Source organism: Triturus cristatus, chromosome 5_2 (assembly GCF_964204655.1).
Source record: "Triturus cristatus chromosome 5_2, aTriCri1.1, whole genome shotgun sequence".
In the NCBI taxonomy this organism is placed as follows: Eukaryota; Metazoa; Chordata; class Amphibia; order Caudata; family Salamandridae; genus Triturus; species Triturus cristatus.
The window spans coordinates 727,118,911-727,142,639 of NC_140588.1; the positions used below are offsets into that span (position 1 = coordinate 727,118,911).

The 23,729-nt window shown below is 45.3% G+C and overlaps 1 protein-coding gene across 2 annotated transcripts in view; it reads left to right on the top strand.

Moving 5' to 3' along the window:
• The window catches only part of BRWD3 (bromodomain and WD repeat domain containing 3), a 1,513,493-nt gene that overhangs the window by 57,163 nt on the left and 1,432,601 nt on the right, over positions 1-23,729 (top strand). For both annotated transcript variants that reach the window (XM_085607835.1, XM_085607833.1), the window contains one exon: positions 4,416-4,576. In XM_085607835.1, coding sequence (XP_085463961.1) covers positions 4,416-4,576 — 161 coding nt within the window. The remainder of the gene's footprint in view (positions 1-4,415; positions 4,577-23,729) is intronic.

Below are 23,729 nucleotides of genomic sequence, written 5' to 3' on the forward strand. Positions count from 1 at the left end.
TGACCCTGTTCCTTGTGGGAACAATCCAGCCTGAACTGCCAAGCCAGATCCCTCCTGGACCGGAGACAAGCTTCCTGGGACCGGTTTCAGGGCATCACCCTTGCATCAGCCAGGCTAGCTTGAATCCAGTGGTGTAGTAAGCACGGGACCCACGTCTTGGCATACCCTTCCCACTTAGGGTGACATATGCAAAAGAAACAATTGATGGACGGATGCTAGACGATGCAAACATTCACCCCCAGTCACAAGGATCTGGGTTAAATCCATCATTCTTTTGCTCACCACACCACCCCAGTTGGGGTGAATGTATGACATTGTTCTGCATTCTGTCCATCAATTGTTCTTTTTGCATTTGTCACCCGAGTGGGACGGGTATGCCCAGACGTGGGTCCCATGCTCGCCATGCCACTGGAGTCAAGCTATCCTGGCTGATGAGGAATGAAACCCCGAAACTGGTCCTAGGATGCTCGTTTCCAGTCCAGGGAGGACCTGGTCTTGCAGTTCGGGCTGGACTGTTCCCATGAGGCACAGGGTCAAGACTGATTTGCATATGGCTGCGTTCAACATGGAATGGCATGGTGAGCAAAAAAACGATGGATTTAGGACCAGACCTCTGTACTGGGGTGAATGTATGACATTGTTCTGTATTCTGTCCGTCAATTGTTCTTTTTGCATTTGCTTTCCAGATATGCCTTTTCATGCAAGCTACCCTTGATATGATGCAGTTTTGTGCCTTTCCCCAGGGGGCAGAGTCGAGGACATTCTGGCTATGATCCTGTTGTTTCAGACTCTGCCCTAGATCTCAGTGAGGATGGCTTTGAGGCTCCTGCTAGTCAAACATGCCAGATGGCACATGCAGGCTCTGCAGTGAGATCTAAAGGCCGAGTGGGCACAGCACCAGAGGAACATATTGGATTTCATCCAGATTTTGGAGGTGACTGCAAAAGATCTGCAGTGGTGCCTGCTAGACTGTGAATAAGGAAGTGGCAAACCCCTCTCCTTACTCCACGTACAGTTCATTGTGGTCACACATGCATCAATACTGGGCTGGAGAAGCCATCTGGGAGAAGTGGTGATCAGAGGAATGCCTTTTATTTTAAAAACTCACCTCCAGCACCATTTGCTATAGCTGTGGGTGTTCTGCTTGGTGTTAAAGGCCTTTCTACCAGTTGTCAAAGGGAGGCTGGTACGGGTTCTCATGAACAACACTATGGCCCTGTCATACTGCAACACGTAGGGTTGATTGGGGTCTTGGATTCTGTGCCAGGAAGCTATGTGCCTCTGTAAGTGGCAGTCTCCCCAGGGTATTTCTCTGGTCATGAACGACCTGGTGGGATCTTCAAACGTCAGGACGGGTGAACTCTTTCGCCAATGCCTAGTGAATAATGAATGGCAGTTATAGCCATAGGTTGCATAGTGAGTTTTTCAGCATTGAGGACAAACCTGGCTCGATCTTTTCACCACCGCAAAGAACACACAATGCAGCATTTATTATGGATTGGAGTTTCCCCAAACATCTCTCTCTTGGAGTCTCATTCGGGCAGGAGTGAACCTTGCTACTCCTGTATGTCTTTCCTTTTGTACCCCTCTTGGATTGAGTTCTGAAGAAGATCAAGCCCGAAAGGGCCAAAGTCACGCTTGTGGCACCCCCGAATGGGCTGAGGGGTATTCCAGAACTCCTGGGCATGAGCATCTGTCCTCAGATCAAGCTGCTGTTTCAGGAGGATATGTTTTCCCAGCAACGGGGGAGGATCCTGCTCCTGGGCTTCCTCACTCTGCACTTCCATGCCTGTAGATTGAATTGTGGCATCTCTTCTCCTTTGATATCCCTTTTTAAGTTGTCCATGTGATTCTGGCAGCCAGGCATCCCTCTGCGAAATCGGGGTACACTGGAACAAGTTTGTGGCTTGATGCAGAACACGTTGTCTGAAGTGTTTGTTTTGTCATTGGCCAAAGAAGGACTTGTGTTAGGCACTATTGAAAGGCTGTTTGTTTGCTCTTTCTGCTTTATTGAGGTTGCTGGATAAGCAGTCTTTAAATTACCTGTTCTGAGATTTCTTAAAGGCTTACTGCTTGTTTCCACAGAAGCCATTTTTGATGACCTGTGTACCCCTTTTGAGCCAATGTGTCCACCGCGTCCCTTTACCATAAACTGTTTTGTAGGGGGTTTTTTGGGTCACAATCGCAGAAGGTTGTTGCATAAAAGAGCAGCAGACCTCTTGGTCCAGGTGCCTTATTCAACATGATTCCCAGACAATCTGTTGAGAACTCGAGCTGCATTTCTTTCAAAGGTAGTAACAACTTTCTTCATTGGACAGGCTATCACTCTGCTGACTTTCTTTAACCCGTCACACCCCTAGAAAGAAGAGGAGACTGCATCGTCAAGACCCCAAGAGAGCCCTTAATTTCTACATTGATTGTACCAAGAGTCATCAAGTGGATGAACAAATCATTGTGGGCTTCTCGTAGTGCAGAAAAGATCATCTATAGTACTCTGCATAACAATCTAGTTAGCACTAGCTAAGAAGCAGCCACCTGAAGCATTGAGGGCCCATTCCCTTCAAGACTGGGCTGCTACTACTGTGCTGCCACACAGAGTCCCTGTCATGCTGTTACATGAGCATTAGTGCACACATTCATGAAGCACTATTACCTTTATAGTCCGGTCCTTCCTGGTGGCCATTTTGCCCTTTCACTTCTGCAGGACCTTTCGGTCTGAGCCATTCCACAGACTCACCACCTGATGAGGTACTGCTTTGGTATCTATTCACAATATGAGGTATCTGCAATTAGAAGTATCTATCGGAGGAACAAGTTGTTTATCTTTGTTATTGCTCTTTCTGGTGGGTACTCCAGCTGCAGATTCCGCAGTAACTCCCACCTCCCTGTTTTGTGGAGTTGGCTGTTTTACAATCCAAAAAGGTCGCAACCTGAAGATCTGTACACTAGTCAAGCCAATTTGTTGATGGTCTCTGCAGCTGAGGGTGCGGACAAGCCTTAGCACACTGCTAACGTCAGCAGCCCACTCGTCATTTCTTTAACAGAATTATGTTGGTTTGGAGCCGCATGATTCCCCCTACTGATGCGCAGGACTACTGATTTTGAGTTTTCCAGATCCAGTCTAATATATGGGGGAATATCGACCTGGTAAGGAATCTGCAGTGAGCTAGAGTATCCACCAGAAAAAGCATTTCCAAAGGTAAGTAACTTATTGTTCAAGTGAGTTCATGTGTTTTCCTTGCTCCCTTCCACTGCATAAGGCACCCTACACTCTTTCTATTTCACCCTCCCCAGTGCTCCTCGCACTGCTCTACTTGCACCGTGCGCGCGCTGTGGGTGCACGGTGCGCGAAGCGCACCGAGCGCCCACGTTGCGCAGTCCATGCCGTAAGCGCCTCGCCTTTTTTTACACAGTAACATTTGTTTTTTTCTCCCTTGTGGGTCCTTTAATTTATTTAATAAATGTGATTGTTACTTTTTTATTTTTTATTTTTTTTGCCGTGCGTGTACGGTAAGCTTACCGTACGCGTACCCCGCGATTTTTTTTTTTTAAAGTATTAAATTTATTTTTCGTACTTTTGGGTCCTTCTTGGACCCCCTGACAAACACTAGGGGGTCTGCAACTCTCTTCGTTGCCCCCGTTTCACGTTCCCCACCTTTGTTTCTCAGTGCGAGAGACAGAAAATGGCGGCCGACACTTCCTGATTTCGACCGATTCGAATGTTTACAGTCATGTAACCACCAATCAGAATTGAGCTCGCGCACGGCACCGTACGCGTACGGTAAGCGCACGGAGCGCGCTTACAGATATATATATTGATTTAAATGCTATTTTCTCAGGACCTACTGAACAGATTTACACCAGACCTACAAAAGGCACATCCTTGAACTGAGGACTACCTCTCTGCCAAATTTCAAGTAATTCTGTTCAGCCGTTCGGGCTGTAGCTGTGTCTAAAGGTCCTATGGAAAAATGCATGGGGAAAACGCGTTTTGGGACCCCCCTTTTTTCTCAGCCCCCGCTTGACGAATCCCCCCGAGACTTTCAGGGTAGGAGCTGAGCGTAGCGCCCCATTAGTTTTGAAAATTTCGCGAGGATTCGTCAACCGCCGCCAAAGTTATTAACAATAGAATTACTATCTACTGGCGACCGCCAGTAGATAATATATGTATGTGTGTGTGTGTGTGTGTGTGTGTTGGTCTTACTTTGCATCTAAATATGCAAAATATTGTCCGTTTTTGCTGTTTAAAATAATTTGTACAAAGTAAGTTTTATTTAGTACCTTGTCGTAACCTCATTGTTAATGGTTATTCCTCTCCTGTGCAAGTGCAAGCATCTAGTTAAGTGTATCTAGATTAATTTTACCTCTGTTGGTTCATGTGTTTTAGTGATTTTTTTCTAATTATTTTTTCTTAGTAAATGTCACATCTGCAAGGCAGATAACTGGATATGGCCGTTTCAGCCACCTATTCCCGACATCCGCCTATCAGCACATGAAGATGCACAAGAGAATTTTGGGACATTTGTCGGCTGTTTATTGTGTTGCCTTTGACCGTAGCGGAAGAAGAATTTTCACAGTGAGTTTTTTATTAATTACAGATTTGAGTATTTGTTTGATTGCAAGTTTGAAGCAAAGTCGTAGCATCTAATTACACCTTCAGAACAGGGTAGTTTCACGCTGTTGTTCAGAAAGGTAACCTAGATTTAGATTGTTAACCCCTATCAATCTTCTACTTAAAGTATTTTCTGAAAGGATAAAGTACACTGGAGTTTGATTTTGTTTTTTTCCTTCATTGGTCGAATGTCATTGTCTTATTTTTACAGTTACAGATGAATAATTTCCATTGTATTCTTAAATGTAATACTGTGTACCTGTTCTTTGGAATGAATCTTCGGGTCTAGTTGAAAATGTATTTTGAAATGTTTTTTTACCCACCTGAAATTGCGTTAACACCCCAATTATTGTGATGAAAGTCCTCCACATGGCTTGAAAAAGATGCCCTGTCGTGCCTCGTCTTTTTCCCTTCTGTGAACGAACCCACTTAAGGTGCTCCTCAAAGCCATACTGAAGACTTTCATTACCAGAATAGTTACTAACTGTGTGAAGAATTGGCAAAAATGCATGCACAAATGTAGTCCAATTTCCTCACGCTCATCCTTTAAAATGTTGTGCACATTGGTGAAGGGAACAAAAGTTCCAGGGATGGTTTCAAAGCTGCGACCCCAGTTCAAACACGCAAATTAATTGTTGCTACCTCAACAGTAAAAACGGCTTGATCTATTTCAGTTTGTTAATGAGCATAACACTGGAACCAGAATAGGCCATTCTTTTTGTTTTTGTGTAAATTTGACCTGTAGTTTGTGTGCATTTGTAATTGCGAATGGAAAAAATAGGGATTTTAACTCTTCTGTCCTTGAACCGATTTGTCGACCAAAAAATAATTGAAATTAGGAACTGTTGGGTGCCTCATTTATTTACTTAGGCATCTCATCTTTGTGTATTGAAATTGCAGCTCCTGATATATGTATTCATGTATGTGCTTATCCAAAAGGCAGAGGAGCACTGTACATGGTCAGAAATGGGTATAAAATCAGCGAGTAAGAGGAAAGGAAGTTAGGTTGTGGATGGTTAATGCATTGTGATGTAGTGTTCTTTAAATAGGTGAGTCTTCTACTCTTTTTGTTCTAAATTTGAGCAGTGTTTGGGCAATCCTGGTCGATACAGGGTTATTTTTCTGGGTCCTTGGTGCATAGATTGACAAAGCCACCTGTCTTATTTTTCCTTTTTATACACTTCATACTCTGCAGTCTGTTTTCCTGGCTGTGGGTGTGACGAGACTTGCCAGAGATGGTGTAGGAAAGTGGGTTTCTGTTGCAGTAACCCCCCCCACACACTTTTTGCCAGATTACTGGTGCATTTTGACTTCATGTGCCTTGGGTCCCTGCCAATCAGCTTCCCAGGGCCTGTGTTCTTTACCAAAACTGTACCTTGTACCCCCAATTGGCATCTCTGGCCACATCAGTCCCTTGTAAAAGGTACCATGAGTACCAAGGGCACTGTGGCCAGGGAAGGCCTCTAAGGGCTTCAGCACTTATTGTGCCACCCTTGGAGGCCCTGTACCTTTATACACACACACACACACACACACACACTGCCTTTGCAGGCTGTGTGTTTTGGTGCAGAACAAAGTGAAGTCGTCATGGCACAGATCCCTGTGTGTCATGCCTTCAACCCACTGCCCTGGCATAGGCCAGCCTCCGCTCTAGCTGGGTGCACTATACCAGTGGTACAGCTGTATGAGCCCTGTACCCCTACAGTGTCTAGGCCAATTCTTAGATATTGTAAGTGCAGTAATGCCATTAAGAGTATATGGTGCTGGGAGTTTGTCATTACGAACTCCACAGCACCATAATGGCTTTACTGAAAACTGGGAAGTTTGGTACCAAACGTCTCAGCACATCAAACCAACACTTTTGCCAGTGTGGGATTTAATGAAAAATGCACTCAGAGGGCATCTTAGAGATGCCCCCTGAAAAACGATCAACCTCTGGTGGGTTCCCTGACTGGTACACACCAGCCTGCCACTACAAGACATGTTTCTGGACCCCTGAGGTGGGATCCTTCGCTCCCTGAGCCCAGAAACAAAGCCTTTCCTGGGTGGAGGTAGTCACACCTCCCCTAGGTTCGGAAGAGCCTCAAAGGCCTTGGCGCCTTTGTAATGCGACCCCCAGCCTCTCCTGCTATCAGGAGCAGGCGCCGTTACTGTCTTCCCTCCTTTCTGGCAAGAAGACAGGTGGAAAAAAATAGAGCAGCCCAGAATGTGTGCCCACCTCTGCCAACCCCACCCCTCAGGTAGGGGAGGCGAGGTGAAGTCCACTCTTCAGTGCCCCCCATCTTGCAGATGGCAGGCACTCTCCAATCAGGATTAGGTATTGTGCCCACTCCCCCACCTGGGATGAGCACACCAAGGGTGTAGTCACCCTAAGGTCAGTAGCCCATTGGCTACTGACTTCTAGACCCCTAAAAACACCCCCTAAATACCGTATTTAGGGGGCAGCACTGACTTGGCCCCTGCCCTACCAGCCCATCTGCTGCATCCAGAGATCCTGTACCAGAAGTCGCCTTGTCCTGCAGCCAGCCACCTCCACAACCCCTGGGAGGACTGACTCCTTCAACAAAGACTGGATCTTCTGTGAACAGCAACTCTGTTTAAAAGAAACTCCCAAGAAAGACTCTGAGCCTGCTGAGGACAAAGAAATCCGACGCCTGGAACCACCACTGCACCCGACCCCTACGGCCGATATCCAGGTAACTCAACGGTCCCTGCGAGGTCCTCCAGCACTCCAGAGTCCAATTCCACCGTCACTTGACCCCTCCAGGACTCTCCGATGTCACCTGCAGCCTCTGCACGGAGACCGCGAGTGGCCCAGTAAGGTGATATCCGACCTCAAAAGACACCCTTGCATCCAGCTGCCCTGGAGAAGAGAAGCCAAGGTGCACCTACGTCCCTGAGCCCTCCAACTTACCCGCACAGCAGTTGCTTCCTCCCGGAAGTCTTCCTGGACTGAGCCTGCAGCAATAATCCAAAAGCAGCAACTGCCATTGAAAACTGGGCACCCGACGCCAAAACAGCACTTTGCACCCAGTCACCCCTGCGCCGCTGCAGGTGCACTGTGTACTAATTCGGATCCCCCTTTACCCTGAGCCTAAGACCAGGAGCTTTGTTCCCACAACCTTGTGGCCTGCTCGTGAGCAGCCACCAACCAGAGGTCCCCTATCCCCCATTGGATAACATTGGGACTCAGCACTCTGCACCCGGCTGCCCTAGTGCCGCTGAGGGTGTTTCAAGAGTCCATCGTAGACCCTGGGGGAACCCTGGTTCTAACACCAGAATCACCAAATAAGTGAGGGATCCTCCTTAACCAAAGGGACAGGACACTAAATTGACAACAAAGCAGCAATTTCCCTTTGGATGGTTTTAAAGCACACTATCCGTAACTCATACCACATACATACCAAACACACCACTATCACCAGGGAGTGCCACAAAATCTCCAAAGCTAATATCTAGATGTTTTTATCCAATGAGTTCCATTTGAAAAGACCATAAAAATGCATTAAAAAAACAAATCAATTATTGCACCATAAATTGACTACCAATATGGAGAGTCACATACATAAAATCATACATATAAATTCAATACGGGAAAGTGTAATAGACAATAAGGTTTTGCCATTTAGAGCACTAATCCAACACTAGTTCCTTGATCAAAACAACATTATGTACAAGTTTTTTTTTTTTTTTTTTTTTGACCAAGACCAATTCGATTTTGTGCTTTTGTTGTAGCAGCGCAACGCGTTTCGATGGTTTACTGTTTCAACCACCTTCTTCAGGCAGAAATAATTGATATCTCCCAAAACGTCGTCTGTTATAAAAACATAATATAAAACCAAATTTCAAAATTCATAATATTAAAATGTCATTTGCATCAAACCATTTATTATATATTTTACATCATGCATTTATAGTGCAAATTATTCAGGCTAAAAATATATATAAAATCAAATATTATGCTTTGGAGAACATACAAAGAAATAAATTCACACACAACCTCCGGTGATTTAAAAAAAAAATAAAGCTCACAGACACACACATACCAATGTTAATGTCGTATCACCCGATCCAATGATCACTTCCACACTCATCAAATAATCTAATATTTCACCCCATGTTGCAAGTGCAGCTATGAACGGTAACCCACCAGGAATTGTGACGTATTGATAATCACTTCTTTAGGGATTTGGCTCCTCAAAGTAAATAGACCATAGGCCATTTTTAGCGCATGTCCCGTAGTTACTTAAAAAAGACTCTCTATGAGCCTAAAAGAAAAAGTATATAAAATAGAACACATCTGTAATGTTCCACCTAGTTGGTACATAATTAGAAATGCAACAGGTGTTTTCTTTTAGGCTCATAGAGAGTCTTTTTTTAAGTAACTACGGGACATGCTCTAGAAAGGCATGATTTGTTGTAAAGGCATGCGTGGTAAAGGCATATTTGTAGTTAATACTTAAGTTGTGTAGAACCGGCATGCGTGGTAAACTCATGCGTTGTTCCATTACACACTCCAGAGGCTCTGTTATGGCCAAAAGGCTGCACTGGTGGAGTTCCAACCAAGTCAGAAGGTGTGGGTTTTGAGCCTGTGGTTCCCAGGGCTCTCCAGGACAAATGGCGTGGGCCCTACCCCATCCTAGGGAAAAAAAGGTGGTGGGGTCACCTATCCGGTGGACCTTGGCACTTGCAGGAACCCTAAAAGGGTCATATATGTGAATCTCCTTAAACCCTCTCATGATAGGGCTTATGTAGCCATGCCAATAGTCACTGATGTGGTCAGGAAGAAGAGAGTGAACCTCTTCCTGGCCTCCTTTCTCACAACTCTAAAGATGGGCCACTGGAAGAAGTTGTCTTTTCCGACACACTCTCTGCCCAGCAGCAGGCTGACTGCAGGCAAGTCCTGCAACAGTATGCTGAGCTTTTCTTTTCGACCCTGGTCAGACAAGCTCGTTCACACATTATGTGGACACTGGGTACAGCCTACCAGTGAAAAGTGCAATCTACAGGTAGTCTGATCACGTCAAAGAGCATTAAAGCTAAAGCAAGCAAGATGCTGGAATTGGGAGTCCTAGAACCCTCTGTCAGCCCCTGGGCCAGCCTGGTTGTCTCAGTACCCAAACCTCAAACCAAGGGTGATCAAACAGTGCTGAGGTTTTGTGTGGACTATAGTTGTCTGAATTCAGTAACCAAGACAGATGCACACCTAATTTCTAGGGCTGACATTGATTGACCGATTAGGGGCAACCAAATTTCTCAGTAGCAAAGGAGAAATCTGCATTCTCAACCCTTGATGGGTATTATCAGTTTAGTGGTATGCCCTTTGGAATAAAGAATGCCCTTGCCGCCTTCCAAAAGTTGGTGAACAGTCCTTGCTTGGTTGGAGTCCTTTAGTGCAGCATATCTCGACGATCTTGCTGTCTTTAGCTCCACTTGGCAGGATCACATGAACACATTGGTGAGGTCCGTGAGGCTCTGCGAAATGCAGGCTTCTCCATCAAGGCAAAGGAAGGTAGAGGCCAAGTTTAACCCTTACAACCCAAGATCCAGACAATTGTGGACTGGGTTGCTCCAGACACCCAGACTCCAGTCAGAGCATTCTGTGGCTTGACTGGGTGCTACCGGAGGTTTGTGAAAGGGTATGGTCCATTGTGGCCACCCCCTCACAAAAGTGACCTCCTAAAACATGCAGAAGCAAGGGAACTTGACAGTGAGCTGTCAAAGGGCTTTTGACACTCTGAAGTAAGCAATGTGCTTCGCGCTCATTCCAAAAGCTCCAGATTATTTAAAGCAGTTTATAGTGCAGGCAGATGCCTCTGAACATGGGATAGAAGCGGTCCTATCCCAAGCCAATGATGATGTCCATGACCAACCTGTTGCTTTCTTTAGCAGCAGGTTATTCCCTGGAGAACAGCGTTGGAGTGCCATTCAGAGGGAAGCCTTTGCTGTGGTTTGGTCACTTAAGAAGTTGAGGCCCTACCTGTTTGGCTCTCACTTTCTTGTTCAAACTGACCTCAGGCCTCTTAGATGGCTGATGCAAATGAAAGGTGAAAGCCTTAAACAGTTGAGATTGTCTATCTCCCTACAGGGTCTGGACTTTACAGTGGAACACCGACCTGGTACTGCCCATGCCAGTGCAGATGGCCTTACCAGGTACTTCCAGTTAGCTGATTAAGACTCTGTTGGTAAAGGTTAGTCTCATCTCCTTTCGTTTGGGAGTGGCGGGGGGTTACGTAGGAAAATGCCCTTCTTGACATGGTCACCCCCCCACGTTTTGCCTGGTATTTGTGATTTCGACTCGAAGTACACTGGGTTCCTGCTAACCAGGTCCCCACTGCCAGATCTCCTTCCCAAAACTGTACAATTGTTTTCACCAATTGGCAATGCCTTTAGTTCCCTCTGTATGCCCCTAGTAATTGGTACCTATGGCCTACGGCACTAAAGAGGGTCCCCAAGGGCTGCAGCACCAATTATACCACCCCAAAGGACCTCTCACCAACCTCATGCGAACTGCTACTGTAGGCTGCGTGTCTTGGTGCAGACAAAAGTGAAAACACGACATGACACATATCCATGTGTAAAAAGAACGATTGATGGACAGAATGCTGAACAATGTCAAACATTGACCCCAATACAGAGATCTGGGCTTAAGTCCATTGTTTTTTGCTCCCCATTAGTTCAAAAAAAGTTTTAAAAAAAGTTTTCCCCTCGGATGAATCATACACTGATCATTTCCCAGTCATACATTCATATCCATTTCCAAACCATATAATCTACACGGATCGTTGATAATTGAGGCACTTATCGATCAACCACACTCTAATTAAAAATCAATTTCCTTTAATTGGAGATATATCCACATATAATACTCATATGAGTTCATTCACATATAAAATCACCAAAGATAAACGAATCTTTACATATATTACAAAAAGGAAGGATTTGTCACAGTGATAAATAAAATACATAAACAATATACTACAATATAAAACAATATAAAGCAATATGCACCAATGTAAAATGAGGAAGAATACAAAAAGAGACAATATACTATGTCATTTTTAGCGTTAATTTGGACATTTGAATAGGCAGCAACAAGCATAGGTATAAATCCCTTGTCTTAAACTGTTTGCTGACTTCACCAAATTTAATCGCATATGTGGGCGTCGACGCGTTTCGATGGTGTAGTTTCAATAAAGACCACCTTCTTCAGGACAATATTTTTTGTCTTCCTCAATCGTTAAAATGACCATATCACATATAGGCCTTGTAATTTCATTGCTATTATTGGTATCACAGTCAGTTTCGCAATAGGCCACTTCTTCTACAGGCCAATGTGCTGTATTTTAATTTCCAGAGTGCGAACCGTGATACCGTTCGTTCTATTTGGGTCACGAGCTCCGCACCTTTAGCGGATGTTTTATTTAACGCGTGGCTCTTTATTGTTAGATCACTCACTCTTGGTATTTTATCCGGGGTTGATCAACTCGTATCCAGTCTCCACCGTGTCTAGCGTCCGCGTTCAGTGGGTCGCGTCATCAGTCCGCGTCCTGAGGACGCGTTAAATAAAACATCCGCTAAAGGTGCGGAGCTCGTGACCCAAATAGAACGAACGGTATCACGGTTCGCACTCTGGAAATTAAAATACAGCACATTGGCCTGTAGAAGAAGTGGCCTATTGCGAAACTGACTGTGATACCAATAATAGCAATGAAATTACAAGGCCTATATGTGATATGGTCATTTTAACGATTGAGGAAGACAAAAAATATTGTCCTGAAGAAGGTGGTCTTTATTGAAACTACACCATCGAAACGCGTCGACGCCCACATATGCGATTACATTTGGTGAAGTCAGCAAACAGTTTAAGACAAGGGATTTATACCTATGCTTGTTGCTGCCTATTCAAATGTCCAAATTAACGCTAAAAATGACATAGTATATTGTCTCTTTTTGTATTCTTCCTCATTTTACATTGGTGCATATTGCTTTATATTGTTTTATATTGTAGTATATTGTTTATGTATTTTATTTATCACTGTGACAAATCCTTCCTTTTTGTAATATATGTAAAGATTCGTTTATCTTTGGTGATTTTATATGTGAATGAACTCATATGAGTATTATATGTGGATATATCTCCAATTAAAGGAAATTGATTTTTAATTAGAGTGTGGTTGATCGATAAGTGCCTCAATTATCAACGATCCGTGTAGATTATATGGTTTGGAAATGGATATGAATGTATGACTGGGAAATGATCAGTGTATGATTCATCCGAGGGGAAAACTTTTTTTGAACTTATTAGTTACTGGGTGCTCCATCCCTTCGGTGTGAGAGCCCCCTCTCCTTTGTTTAAAGGTGTTTTGCTCCCCATGCCATTCCAGTTTAACCCCAACCTAATGCAAATCAGTGTTGACGCTGTTCCCAATGGGAACAGTCCAGCCCGAACTGCCAGGCTAGGTCCTCCCTTGACCGGAAACAAGCATCCTGTGACTGATTTTATCCCTCATCAGCTAGGCTAGCTTGACTCCAGTGGCATGAAGAGAACGGGGCCCACTTCTGGTCATACCTGTCCCACTACAGTAGGCCTTACAGCCCTAAGGCATGTTCAACATGCATGTCATTTATTATAATCACATCTGTATAAATATGCACATGTCCGTACATAAAACAAGCGAGCGAGGTTACGATCTTGAATGAATGAGACCACTACGTCCTCGGCTTATACCCCGGTAGACTGACTTGAGACGTGCTCTGGTTCCCCTACAGATGGCATTGCATTCCATTAAATCCCTATAAAACACTGAGAGAAAGACACAGTTGGTGTACATTTCTACACCCCCAGAGCACAGACCGGACTGAGCCGTGTTTGGCTTTTATCTCTTTCTATACCGCATTGCGTGGTTGGACTATTTTATTTATTTATTTAAGCAACTTGTAGAGCGCGCAAATACCCTTGGGTGTCTCAGCGCTACGGACGGCTGGGCAGAGGAAGGACTAGGAGCGGGTGATTTATTGGTTAAAAAGCCAGGCCTTTAATTGTTTCCAGAAGGTAAACAGGGTGGGAATGGTCTTGATGTGAAGGGGGAGTGTGTTTCATAGTCTGGCAGTGGCGACAGGGAATCTTCTGTCACCCCAAGAAGCTTTCTTGGTTCTGGGGACAATCCACAGGTTTGCTGCTGATGAGCGCAAGGGTCTACTTGGCATGTAGGAACAGAGAGTTTTCTACAGAAACTCAGGTCCTGTGTTGTGGATTGCCTTGTAGGCAATGCATAGAGCCTTGAACTTGGTTCTGCTCCTGATAGGTAACCAGTGAAACTGTCCTACCACCTTGGATATTGGTTTAGACTTGGGGGTGCCTGACCGAATCCTTGCCGATGCGTTTTGCACCAGCTGTAACTTATTTAGGACTCTTTCCTGGGCATTTATAAGTAGACCATTGCAATAGTCTACCTTTGACATAAGCAGTGTGCTGATAAGAGTCCTGCCGGCGCTAGGTGGGAGGAAAGGTAGACTTTTTTATCATCCTGATGATATGGAAGGATGAAGAGACAGCTGCGTTTCCATGGTGTAAAAATGAGAACTTGTCGTCTAACATAACACCTAGGTTTCTGACCTTTGCGATGGGGGACGGAGGTGAGCCTAACTCTACTGGCCACCAAGTAGGGGACCAGTTAGCGTAGATATGGCTGAAAAAAGGTGGCCAGAGTGTTTGCGTGGGAGTTATGGGAGAGTTGGTCCCTGGTTCTGATAGCTTGGTCACAACCTGGAACAGCTGTTTAACAGAGTCTTGTGCTGTTTCGATTTGGTTGAGGTAGTACATGCTTTTCGCTGTAATTAAAAGGAGTTTATATTTAGTCATTGCCTCGTTGTAGAGGGTTTTTTCTGCGAGATCGTAGTCCGGATGCCAGCGTCTTTCTAAGTTCCCGCATCTTTGTTTCTCCTGTCTTATTGTCTCAGAGAACCAAGGGGCGGATGGTGTTTTTCTATTTTTAGAGACATTTTTGAATGGAACCAAGGTGTTGAAAGCAGTGTGGAGCCATTGTGTGTAGTTAGTGGCCGCCAGTTCAGGATCATGCGGCAAGTCTTGCTGAGTGGACAGCAGGTACGATTTGAGGACATGAGGGGCAATGCTACCCCACTCCTTGAACTGTTTGGGGGGGGAAGAGAGCTGGCATGACTTGGGGTGTTGCTTTCTATCTAAATGTCAAAGAGAACAGCACAGTGGTCTGTCCAGGGTAGACTGAGGACGTTCTCTAGGGAGATTTGCTGGTTGTTAGAGAACAGCCCATCAAGCGTGTGGCCGGCGGAGTGTGTGGGCCTTGTTACTAGTTGGGGGAATCCTACCGCCTCAAGTCCTGCTAGGAGGACTGAGGTATCCTGGTCGCCGTGTGCTTCAAGGTGAAAATTGAAGTCTCCCAAGATGGTGAAGTTAGATTCTCCTGCTAATGGTTCTAATAGATGGCTGAGAGAAATTCAGCTTGTGATCCCAGAGGGCGGTACAGAAGGATGCCTCTGAAGGAGTGGGAGTGAGTGAGTGTTATCGTGAAGATAAAGGCTTCACAGCTCTTAGTGGGGATTAACTCTGTCCTGACTGAGTATTTGTCTCGGTAAATGAGCGTCAGTCCTCCACCTTTTTTGATGGTTCTGTCGAATCTGCAGACACAGAAGCCGTCAGGGGTTATGGTGGAGAAGTCTGGTCCGGATGAGAAATCACAAAAGGGGTTGGTGATGGACGGAGAATCAGAACCAATCAAACACTCACACCCAGTCAACAGATCTGGGTTTGATCCATCACCGTTCTTTAGCCCACTCTGCCACCCCAGTTCAGACATGGCCATATGCAAATCAGTCTGGCCCTGTGCCTCATGGGAACAATTCAGCCCGAACTGCCAAGCCATGCCTTCCCTGGACCGGAAACAAACTTCCTAGGACCGGTTTCTGGCATTTCAGCCATCTTCAGCCAGGCTTGCTTGAATCCAGTGGCAAAGTGAGCAAGGGACTCAACGTCTGAGCATACCCCGACAACTTATGGCGAACAAAGCGGTACAAAAGGGGGTGGTGATGGACGGAGCATCAGAACCAATCAATCACTCACACCCAGTCAACAGATCTGGGTTTGATCCATCACCGTTCTTTAGCCCACTCTGCCACCCCAGTTCAGACATGGCCATATGCAAATCAGTCTGACCCTGTGCCTCATGGGAACAGTCCAGCCCGAACTGCCAAGCCATGCCTTCCCTGGACTGGAAACAAGCTTCCTATGAGGGATCACCCCAAGTTTCTGTTATGAATAAGAGGTCTAGTTTGTAGTCATCTAAGAGATTCAGTATTTCGTATTTGTGTTTGGGGAGTGTTGGAAACGGGGTAGCGTGGTGCAGAGCGGGTGGGCCAAACTCCGGAGGAAATATGTAAAGCATCCACGCAGCACACACAGGCGGCACACGAGGCACACTATAAAAAGAGACCACACCAGTTTAAGTGAAAAACAGTATGTGTATTGTAAAATGAACACATCAGAAGGGAATCACAGGTGCAGATAAACTGTGCCAGCGGCACCGGGTAATAATTCACAGGGGGAGACTATTTACAGGGCAGGGCCAATCGGGCCGCTGCCTGAACCATCATGAGTCCACGAATAAATGAAAGTCCATAAGCAATAATGTCTCACCGGCCGTACCTACTGGAGAGAAGACATGCACTTGGCATAAATCACTTTAGGCATTTATCAAGGTAGGCCTAAACATAAAACCAGCCACGTAGGCATTAGGGAAAACATTAGGCATAGAGACATTAGCATAGGGCATACGCATGTGAACACCGAGGCATCATCATTATGATAGCATTAGGCGAACCCAACTTGGCTCCGGCAAAAACCTAGAAATAACTCTTAGGCATAATTATGCAGCCTACCAGCTTACGTCACCTTGGGCCTAAACTCCTGAGGCATAACAGCAAAATCATTAGGCATCAGTCATGAGGCATCGGTCACATTGGGCATAACATAACCTTGGGCATAACCTTATGCATATAAGCACATTATACTTCATACCCACACAAGTACCTTGGGCCTCTCCTCAATGTGAACCTCAGGCCTACCAACAGTGTAAGGTATCAGGCATAGAATAAAAACATTAGGCACAAATCCCATTAACAGTGGGTATAACATTAGCGTAAGTCAGAGCAGGCCTAAACAGGTGCATGGGACATTTCCTTAGGCGTAAAAGCACATTATGCATTTTATCAGCATACATGAAACATGAGGTAGGCCAACATGGTGCAGAAAACACATTATGCCAAACATCAGTAGTGCGTCATGGGAATACCACCTGGGTGTATAACCCACCATGCGTCCCAAACCATATGCCCCTCGTGGCAGCTGCCCACTGTCCAGCGGGGCAGTTGTGGAAAATAAATGCAGCACTGTCCGTGGGATTCAGGACTAAGAGTCCTGGGGGCTGGAAAACAGTTGTAGCACTTCACGAGGCGCTAGACAGAAAGCGGAGCACAGTCAATGCAAATATAGCACTCTGGCAGCACAGCGCTGCAGGACCCCCACACCTTCCCCTGGGCAGGGGCTGGAGGCAGCTCTCACGAGGCGCTAGATGGCTCACAGTCCCAGGGTCCCACCGAGGAAGTAGCGCCCACGCTCCTCACTTCCTGGGCAATGGAAATCTAGCGCTCCAGGGACAACAAGATAGCGCCTCTCTCTCCTGGCACTCCACATGCAGCGCTCACGAGGCGCTAGGGCCCAGAGGCACACAGTCCCACACACCAAAGTAGCGCCCACGCTCCTCACCTCCTGGGAGTACAGTCCAGTCCAATAGAGCCCTCTCAAGGCGCTAGGTCCACAGGATAACGCTGTAGCGCTCACGAGGCGTGCTGGGCCAGATCAGCAGTCAGTGGGCACCCATTAATATAGGACAGCAGCTCTTAGAAGCAGTCAACTCCCATAAAGTGGCACTCCTCCTGGCACCGCAGTCTCCACTCCAGCAAAGGGCTCTCACTAGCCCGGTGGACAGCAGAGGGGTACAGTTGGGCACAGGGGCCAGCACACAGGCCCATGCGGTGGTACCTCCTGGCAGAGTGTCCCCTCTCATTCAGGTCCACGCTCAGTCTGAGCACATGGCAGCCCAGCTCCGCCTACCAGACAGTGCCAGCAGCTTCTAGAAGCGTCTGGGAAAACTGGTTCTTACTGGTTTAGGGGGAGGTGTAGAGCACGCTGGGTGCCAGGCTTCCCTCCAAAAGCTGGTGTTGCTGGGAAATAACAACTAGACTGGTAACCCAGCTCAGTCAGGTGGCACAACCACACAGCCATGGCATCCATTTTAAAAGTTACATGTTTAAATAGGGAAACTCAGTCTGCGTACCCCATTGCACAGCATCCAACATTTGCATTTAACATGCATTCACATAACATGTGGTTTCCCATAAAAAGCGAAAGAAATTCAGGGAAAAGGGCCAAGTCCAACAGGGAGGGAATGTGCATTTATAAGTGCCGAGTGAATTGTTCCGTGCTTTGTGGACAGCGGGTGGGTGCAAGCAGGCAATGACCTTTCAATAGTGTCTAATGTGAATGGGCAATTTGGGCAACAGGCGGTGGAGTGGGTAGTTAAAGTCTCCAAGTTGAAACGGGGGCAAATCTGTTTGTCATTAATGGTGCATAGTATGTCTTTTAGTTGCCTGCTGGTGTAGGATAGTGCCTTGCTGTGAGGCTGGTTTGAAAGTGCCAGGGGGCATGGCTCTGGGCCCGGTCCAGGCGCGGACGGGCACAGGCGGGCGTGCCTTTGGCGCGCCTGCGTGGCGTGTCCGCTGCGCGCGTCCGCTGGGCGTAGAGAGAGGCATCCAAGTTTTAAGGGGGAGAGATCAGCTGCTGGTCAGCTGACCTGCCTGAGTCTACCGGAAGTAGTGATTCACTTATTGTGTGTGCTTCGAATTCCCTCCACACAAACTGAAGAATCAGCGGTGGACCGGGGAAATGGGTAGGATAAAACAAAGTGAGTGCTGAGCAGTTATAAGCAGGTTATATGCAAATACAAGTGACAGTAAAAACAATTTGTTTTGAAAAACTAGTGAATTTTAAAATGTACAGGTGCTAAGTTATGGAAGCCCTTTACCAGGCGCTCCTGGTCACAGTAGCAGTGAAGTGACTGTCTCACCTCAAGTGTGTCCTAGACTCTCCTCCATACATAACATACCCACGGGATGTGTGAACATAGGGCTATATAATCAATCTCATTCTCCTATGTACCCAGACCTCTGCTGAGGAGCTTTACTCTAGCACATAGATATATTCTATCAGCTAGCTCTAGATTTTCCCCAGGATGCCCCCCTGTCGCCCTGCCATGATGCATTTGAGCTCCCTGAAGGTGTGACCAAGCCTGTGGGTCTCTACTGAAACATGCGTCTGCGCATTTCTAGATAAACAAGATGTGAATATCAGGAAATGAAAGGGATGATACTTTAGGCATTGATGTTTGAGAAATGATCCTATTACATATTTGTACGCACTAGTGTTGAATATTGAAGTATTTCTAACTTGCCCAGCATTTGTTCTGTTACCTTTTTGTCTCTGTCTTGTGGGCCTGTTATTCATTGTCACGTGAAAGGGCTGTTTGTTGAACAAATGAGGTATGAGTGGTATAGGTGATGTGTGTTAGTCTCAGTGGGGGCATGCTTTACAGGCATCTTTAAAGGTGTTGCTATCCTCTGGTTTTACCTTTATGGAGTTTGAGTAATATTTTTGTATTGTTATATGTACGGACATATGCACATTAATACAGATATGATTATAATAAATAGCATATATATTTTTGATAAAATTCCGAATGAAGAAATATCCTTTGATCCTTCATCTGATGCTTTACCATCACTGTCGGTCCTTATATGTGTGTGTATATATATATATATATATATCACGACTCCGAGCCTAAAAATATTGCAGGAGACTGTATAATAGTAAATTTTAACAAACCGGATGTAGCAGACAGGTTGTTTTGGGATGCTACTGCCCTTAATGCAGATGGTATAAGGGCAGTCCCGTTGGGCTACTTCTATCCTCCCTCAAACACAGGGTTGCCCTTCAGTAGGCCACATGTCAATATTAAACCCCATCCGTCCCAGCATTGGCCTAGAGCATTAAGTAGAGTTTCTAGTTCTGCAAGATCGGGAGGAGTTGGCCCCTCGACCCCTGATATTATAAATGCCCGGTCAGGGCCGGAGGAGGTGGGTTTGCCCTTGACTAATAGATTTTCTCCTCCAAGTATGTTGGACTTAAATGATTGACTCCCTGAGCCAGAGGTCACTTTGCCTCCACCTGCACTTAATGACCTGGAGGGATTAGGCATTGAGAGTGAAAATTGCCTATCTACCAGGCCCTGTATTATCTGTCCGGAAGCAGTCACTGGTGTTGTTAATGCACCAAAATGCAGACTTGTTAGCTGGAATATTGCGGGTTTAAGAAGAAAAAGAGACAACCCTCAGTGGCTAGGATTCTTAAAATCTTTTGATGTAATTGCCCTTCAGGAATCCTGGGATAAGGTGGAGAATTCATGGTTGGATGGTTTTAGTTCCTTTTTTCTACCAGCGCAAGCCACCGTAGCTGGTAGAGCAAAAGGTGGACTCATGCTACTTTTACCTTTGAACATACAGGGACCCATAAATAGGATTCCCACTGATTCAATTAATTGCTTGGCAATTGAAATCTGTTCTACCACTCATCCTAAGATACTTTTGGTGAATTTTTATAATTCTGGGGAAATTGATTACAGGTATCAACATCTGATCAATTTGAACTCCTTTTTAGAAAAATATAGGGTTTTGCAAACTACCCTGTTTTATGTTGTGCTCATGGGCGATTTTAACATCCATCCTTGTCATCTAAATTGCTGTATTGACGACGGTTTTGGCCATCATTTTGCCTCAACACCCAATTTTGAACATACTGGGGAGGGGGAGGCCTTAGAGTCTCTCCTGGCTGATGCTGACCTCTTCGAACCCGGTTTCGCTAATAATCTTGATCGGTGCTCGACCTTCAAATCTAATACCAAAGATACTATTATAGATTATATCTTTTTGTCCCCGGGGTTGTTGGACAATGTAGTCTTCTACAATGCCAGGGAATCGTCCTTTAGTGACCATAACCCTGTCATTTTGGAACTTGACATAAACTGCAGCCTACTATCCAGTGGCAAGAGTCAAATTGCATCTTGTATTGTATCCACCTGTGACCAAGGGAGACGACTCAGGTGGCCTAAGGTGATTCCGGACATCTTTTTTAATAAACTTTGTAAGAAATGCGAGGGGAACTTTTTAACTTGTGTCAATCCCTTGAGCACAAAAGACGCCATTCTCAGAGCTTTCGAGGGTATTTGTAAACAAATTGCCAGTGACCTTACAGTTAAGCATAAACCGAAAGCGGTATATGGTCCAAAGTGGTTTGATAGTAACTGCTCACATGCCCATCGCCTTTTAAACGATGCTCTAAAAATAAAACCCCGAGATAGAGTCTTGATCGCGGATCTGCGTAAACAGTATAAGATGGCAATCTATAAGTGGAAATCTGAGATCAAGGCAGAGGCGTGGCATGCATTGCTATCAGTAGATGTAATTAGGGACAGCTCAAAATTTTGGGGAATTATTAATACCCCTTTTTTTTCCGGTTCGGAAAATGAGACTCAAGACTGCCATATTACTGAGGCCCAATGGCTGTCTCATTTTGAGGCAATATACGCCTCACCTGAGAACCTGGACTTGCTTCCTAGCTTATCACTTACTCAACCTCAAGCTCCACTTGTGTTCTGTGAAGACGAAGTGGAGAAAGCTATAAGAGAAACTATTAGTGATAAGGCCCCTGGCCCTGATTCTGTTCCAGCTGATCTATTTAAAAGTGATCCCACATTTTGGGCGAAGATCCTGGCTAATGTTTTTAATGTCTCTGGCTCCCCAGGGTTCCCTGCATCGTGGTCCTGTTCAACTATTATTCCAATTTTTAAGGGGGGACAGAGAGGGGACCCGCGGTGCTACAGACCCATATCCTTGATCGATTCTTCTGTGAAGATTTTAGGCAAAGTAATTTTAACGAAAATCTCAGACTGGGCCACTGAGACGAATATTATTTCTGATTTACAATATGGGTTTAGAAAACATAGAAGTACCTGTTGTGTTTAGGTTATCTCTGCCTGCTTCCTATCCTCCTCCTCTCCCCTGCCTCGCGCGCTACCCTCCTTTGCGCGAGCCTGCTCACGTCAGCTGGAATGTTGACAGCTGGACGTTCTGTATGACAGTTGGTGGAAGTTGGATTTGACAGTTGGAACTGTGTGTCTTGCACAGCGGTTCTCCTGTGAGTGTCGTCCTACTGAGTAATAAATTACTTACTACCTTAATGTCATTGAGGTGTCATCTCTACAGTACCATTGACCAGTGCCTTAATTTGTCATTATTAATCAGCAAATACACCGTGGCTAAGGAAGGCTGTATAAGGATGGCATTTATGGACTTATCCTCAGCTTTTGACCTGGTTAACAGGTCAAAGCTGTGGACCATCCTGCTGGAAAAAGGCCTTGATCCTCCCTTAGTGTATTTTCTGGCCGATCTTCATCAAGATCTTTCTGCCTCGGTCAGAATTTCACGGGATGGAAAATGCACAAGTTCCTTTAGATCCGCTCGTGGTGTTCGGCAAGGGTGTATCTTGGCATCAGTTCTTTTTACCCTATATATTAACGATTTAGACAGATCCCTTTTAACAGCGACTTTGGATATTCCGCGTGTAGGAAACTGTTCTATCCCGGTTCTCCTATACGCGGATGACACAGTCCTTATAGCTCGCACAGCGGGTGCTCTACAGCGGCTTTTAGATGCTTTTGGGGCTTACATGCAGTCGCTGGACCTAGTTGTGAATAACAGCAAGTCCCATATCCTGTCAATCGGTAGTAAAACAAGAAAACCCCATCCTTTTTATTGTAATGGCCAAGAGGTGACCTCGGTCTCCTCTTTTACCTATTTAGGGGTAGTCTTTGATGAGAAGTTTTCATGGATCCCGCAGCAGAAAATCAAAAAGAATTCCATTACACGTTCTGCTATAGGATTAATGGGGTTTGCTAAACGACCAATTAAGAGCATATTGAAAATATACAGCGCAAAGTGTGTCGCGATTGCGACCTACGGCTCCTCTATATGGGGCTTCAAGGAACAACCAGGCATCCAAATAGCCGAAAACAAATTTCTACGTAGTCTTTTATCAGTTCCACAATCAACGCCAGTCTTCTCCATACACCAGGAACTTGGGATTGGTTACATCTCAGACACTCTGAGCCTAGCTCCGTTGCTCTGCTGGCTCAAAGTGTGGTTAAACCCTGAACTGACTTTGAACCATAAGATCCTAAGCGACTGTGCACAATTGGACAATTCCAATAAAATCAAGTGGTTGACCTATGTTAAAAGTGGGCTAACTAAATTGGGGCGGCCTGAGTTATTTGAAGCCCCTGCAAAGATACAGAAGGAGGATGTTCTTTGGGTAAAACATAACTTTAAGAACTTGTTGTCTGCAGAACGGGAGGAATTAGAGTTGCAGAAACCTCTTGTAAGGGCTCATTTTTTTAACAAAAACAAATATTTGTATTGAACCCTATTTGATAATAGTTAATATTCCCTAGCATCACTGGCTTTTAACTAGGTTTCGTTTTAACTTAGTCCCATTTTTATTAGGTGATTTTCAGGAGTGATGTAACCCAGAGCATTCAACCCCCTGTAAGTGTGATAATTTCTCTACCCAGAATACCCTTCATTTTATGATGTTCTGCCCCTTTTATTCCATTATGCGGAATAAGTATTTAATTCCAATTCTGCAAGGGAAGGGTTTTCTGCAGGTTAAACCAGCACTACTTTACCTCCAGTTATTAAGATCACCATGGGATATTTTTAACATTGCCAGCTTTTTGGTCGCAGCTATGCGCTCCAAAAAAGAGAGAAACAGACTCCCGATATCTGATTGCTTAGATTTTTAAGTGCTATAATGTAAATATAGCTGTGCACTTTTGTAAGTTTAAGTGAAGGTTCTCTTTTAGAAATATAATAATGTATTGAGTTTTTAGCTGTTCTCCCCAAACTTCTGAGC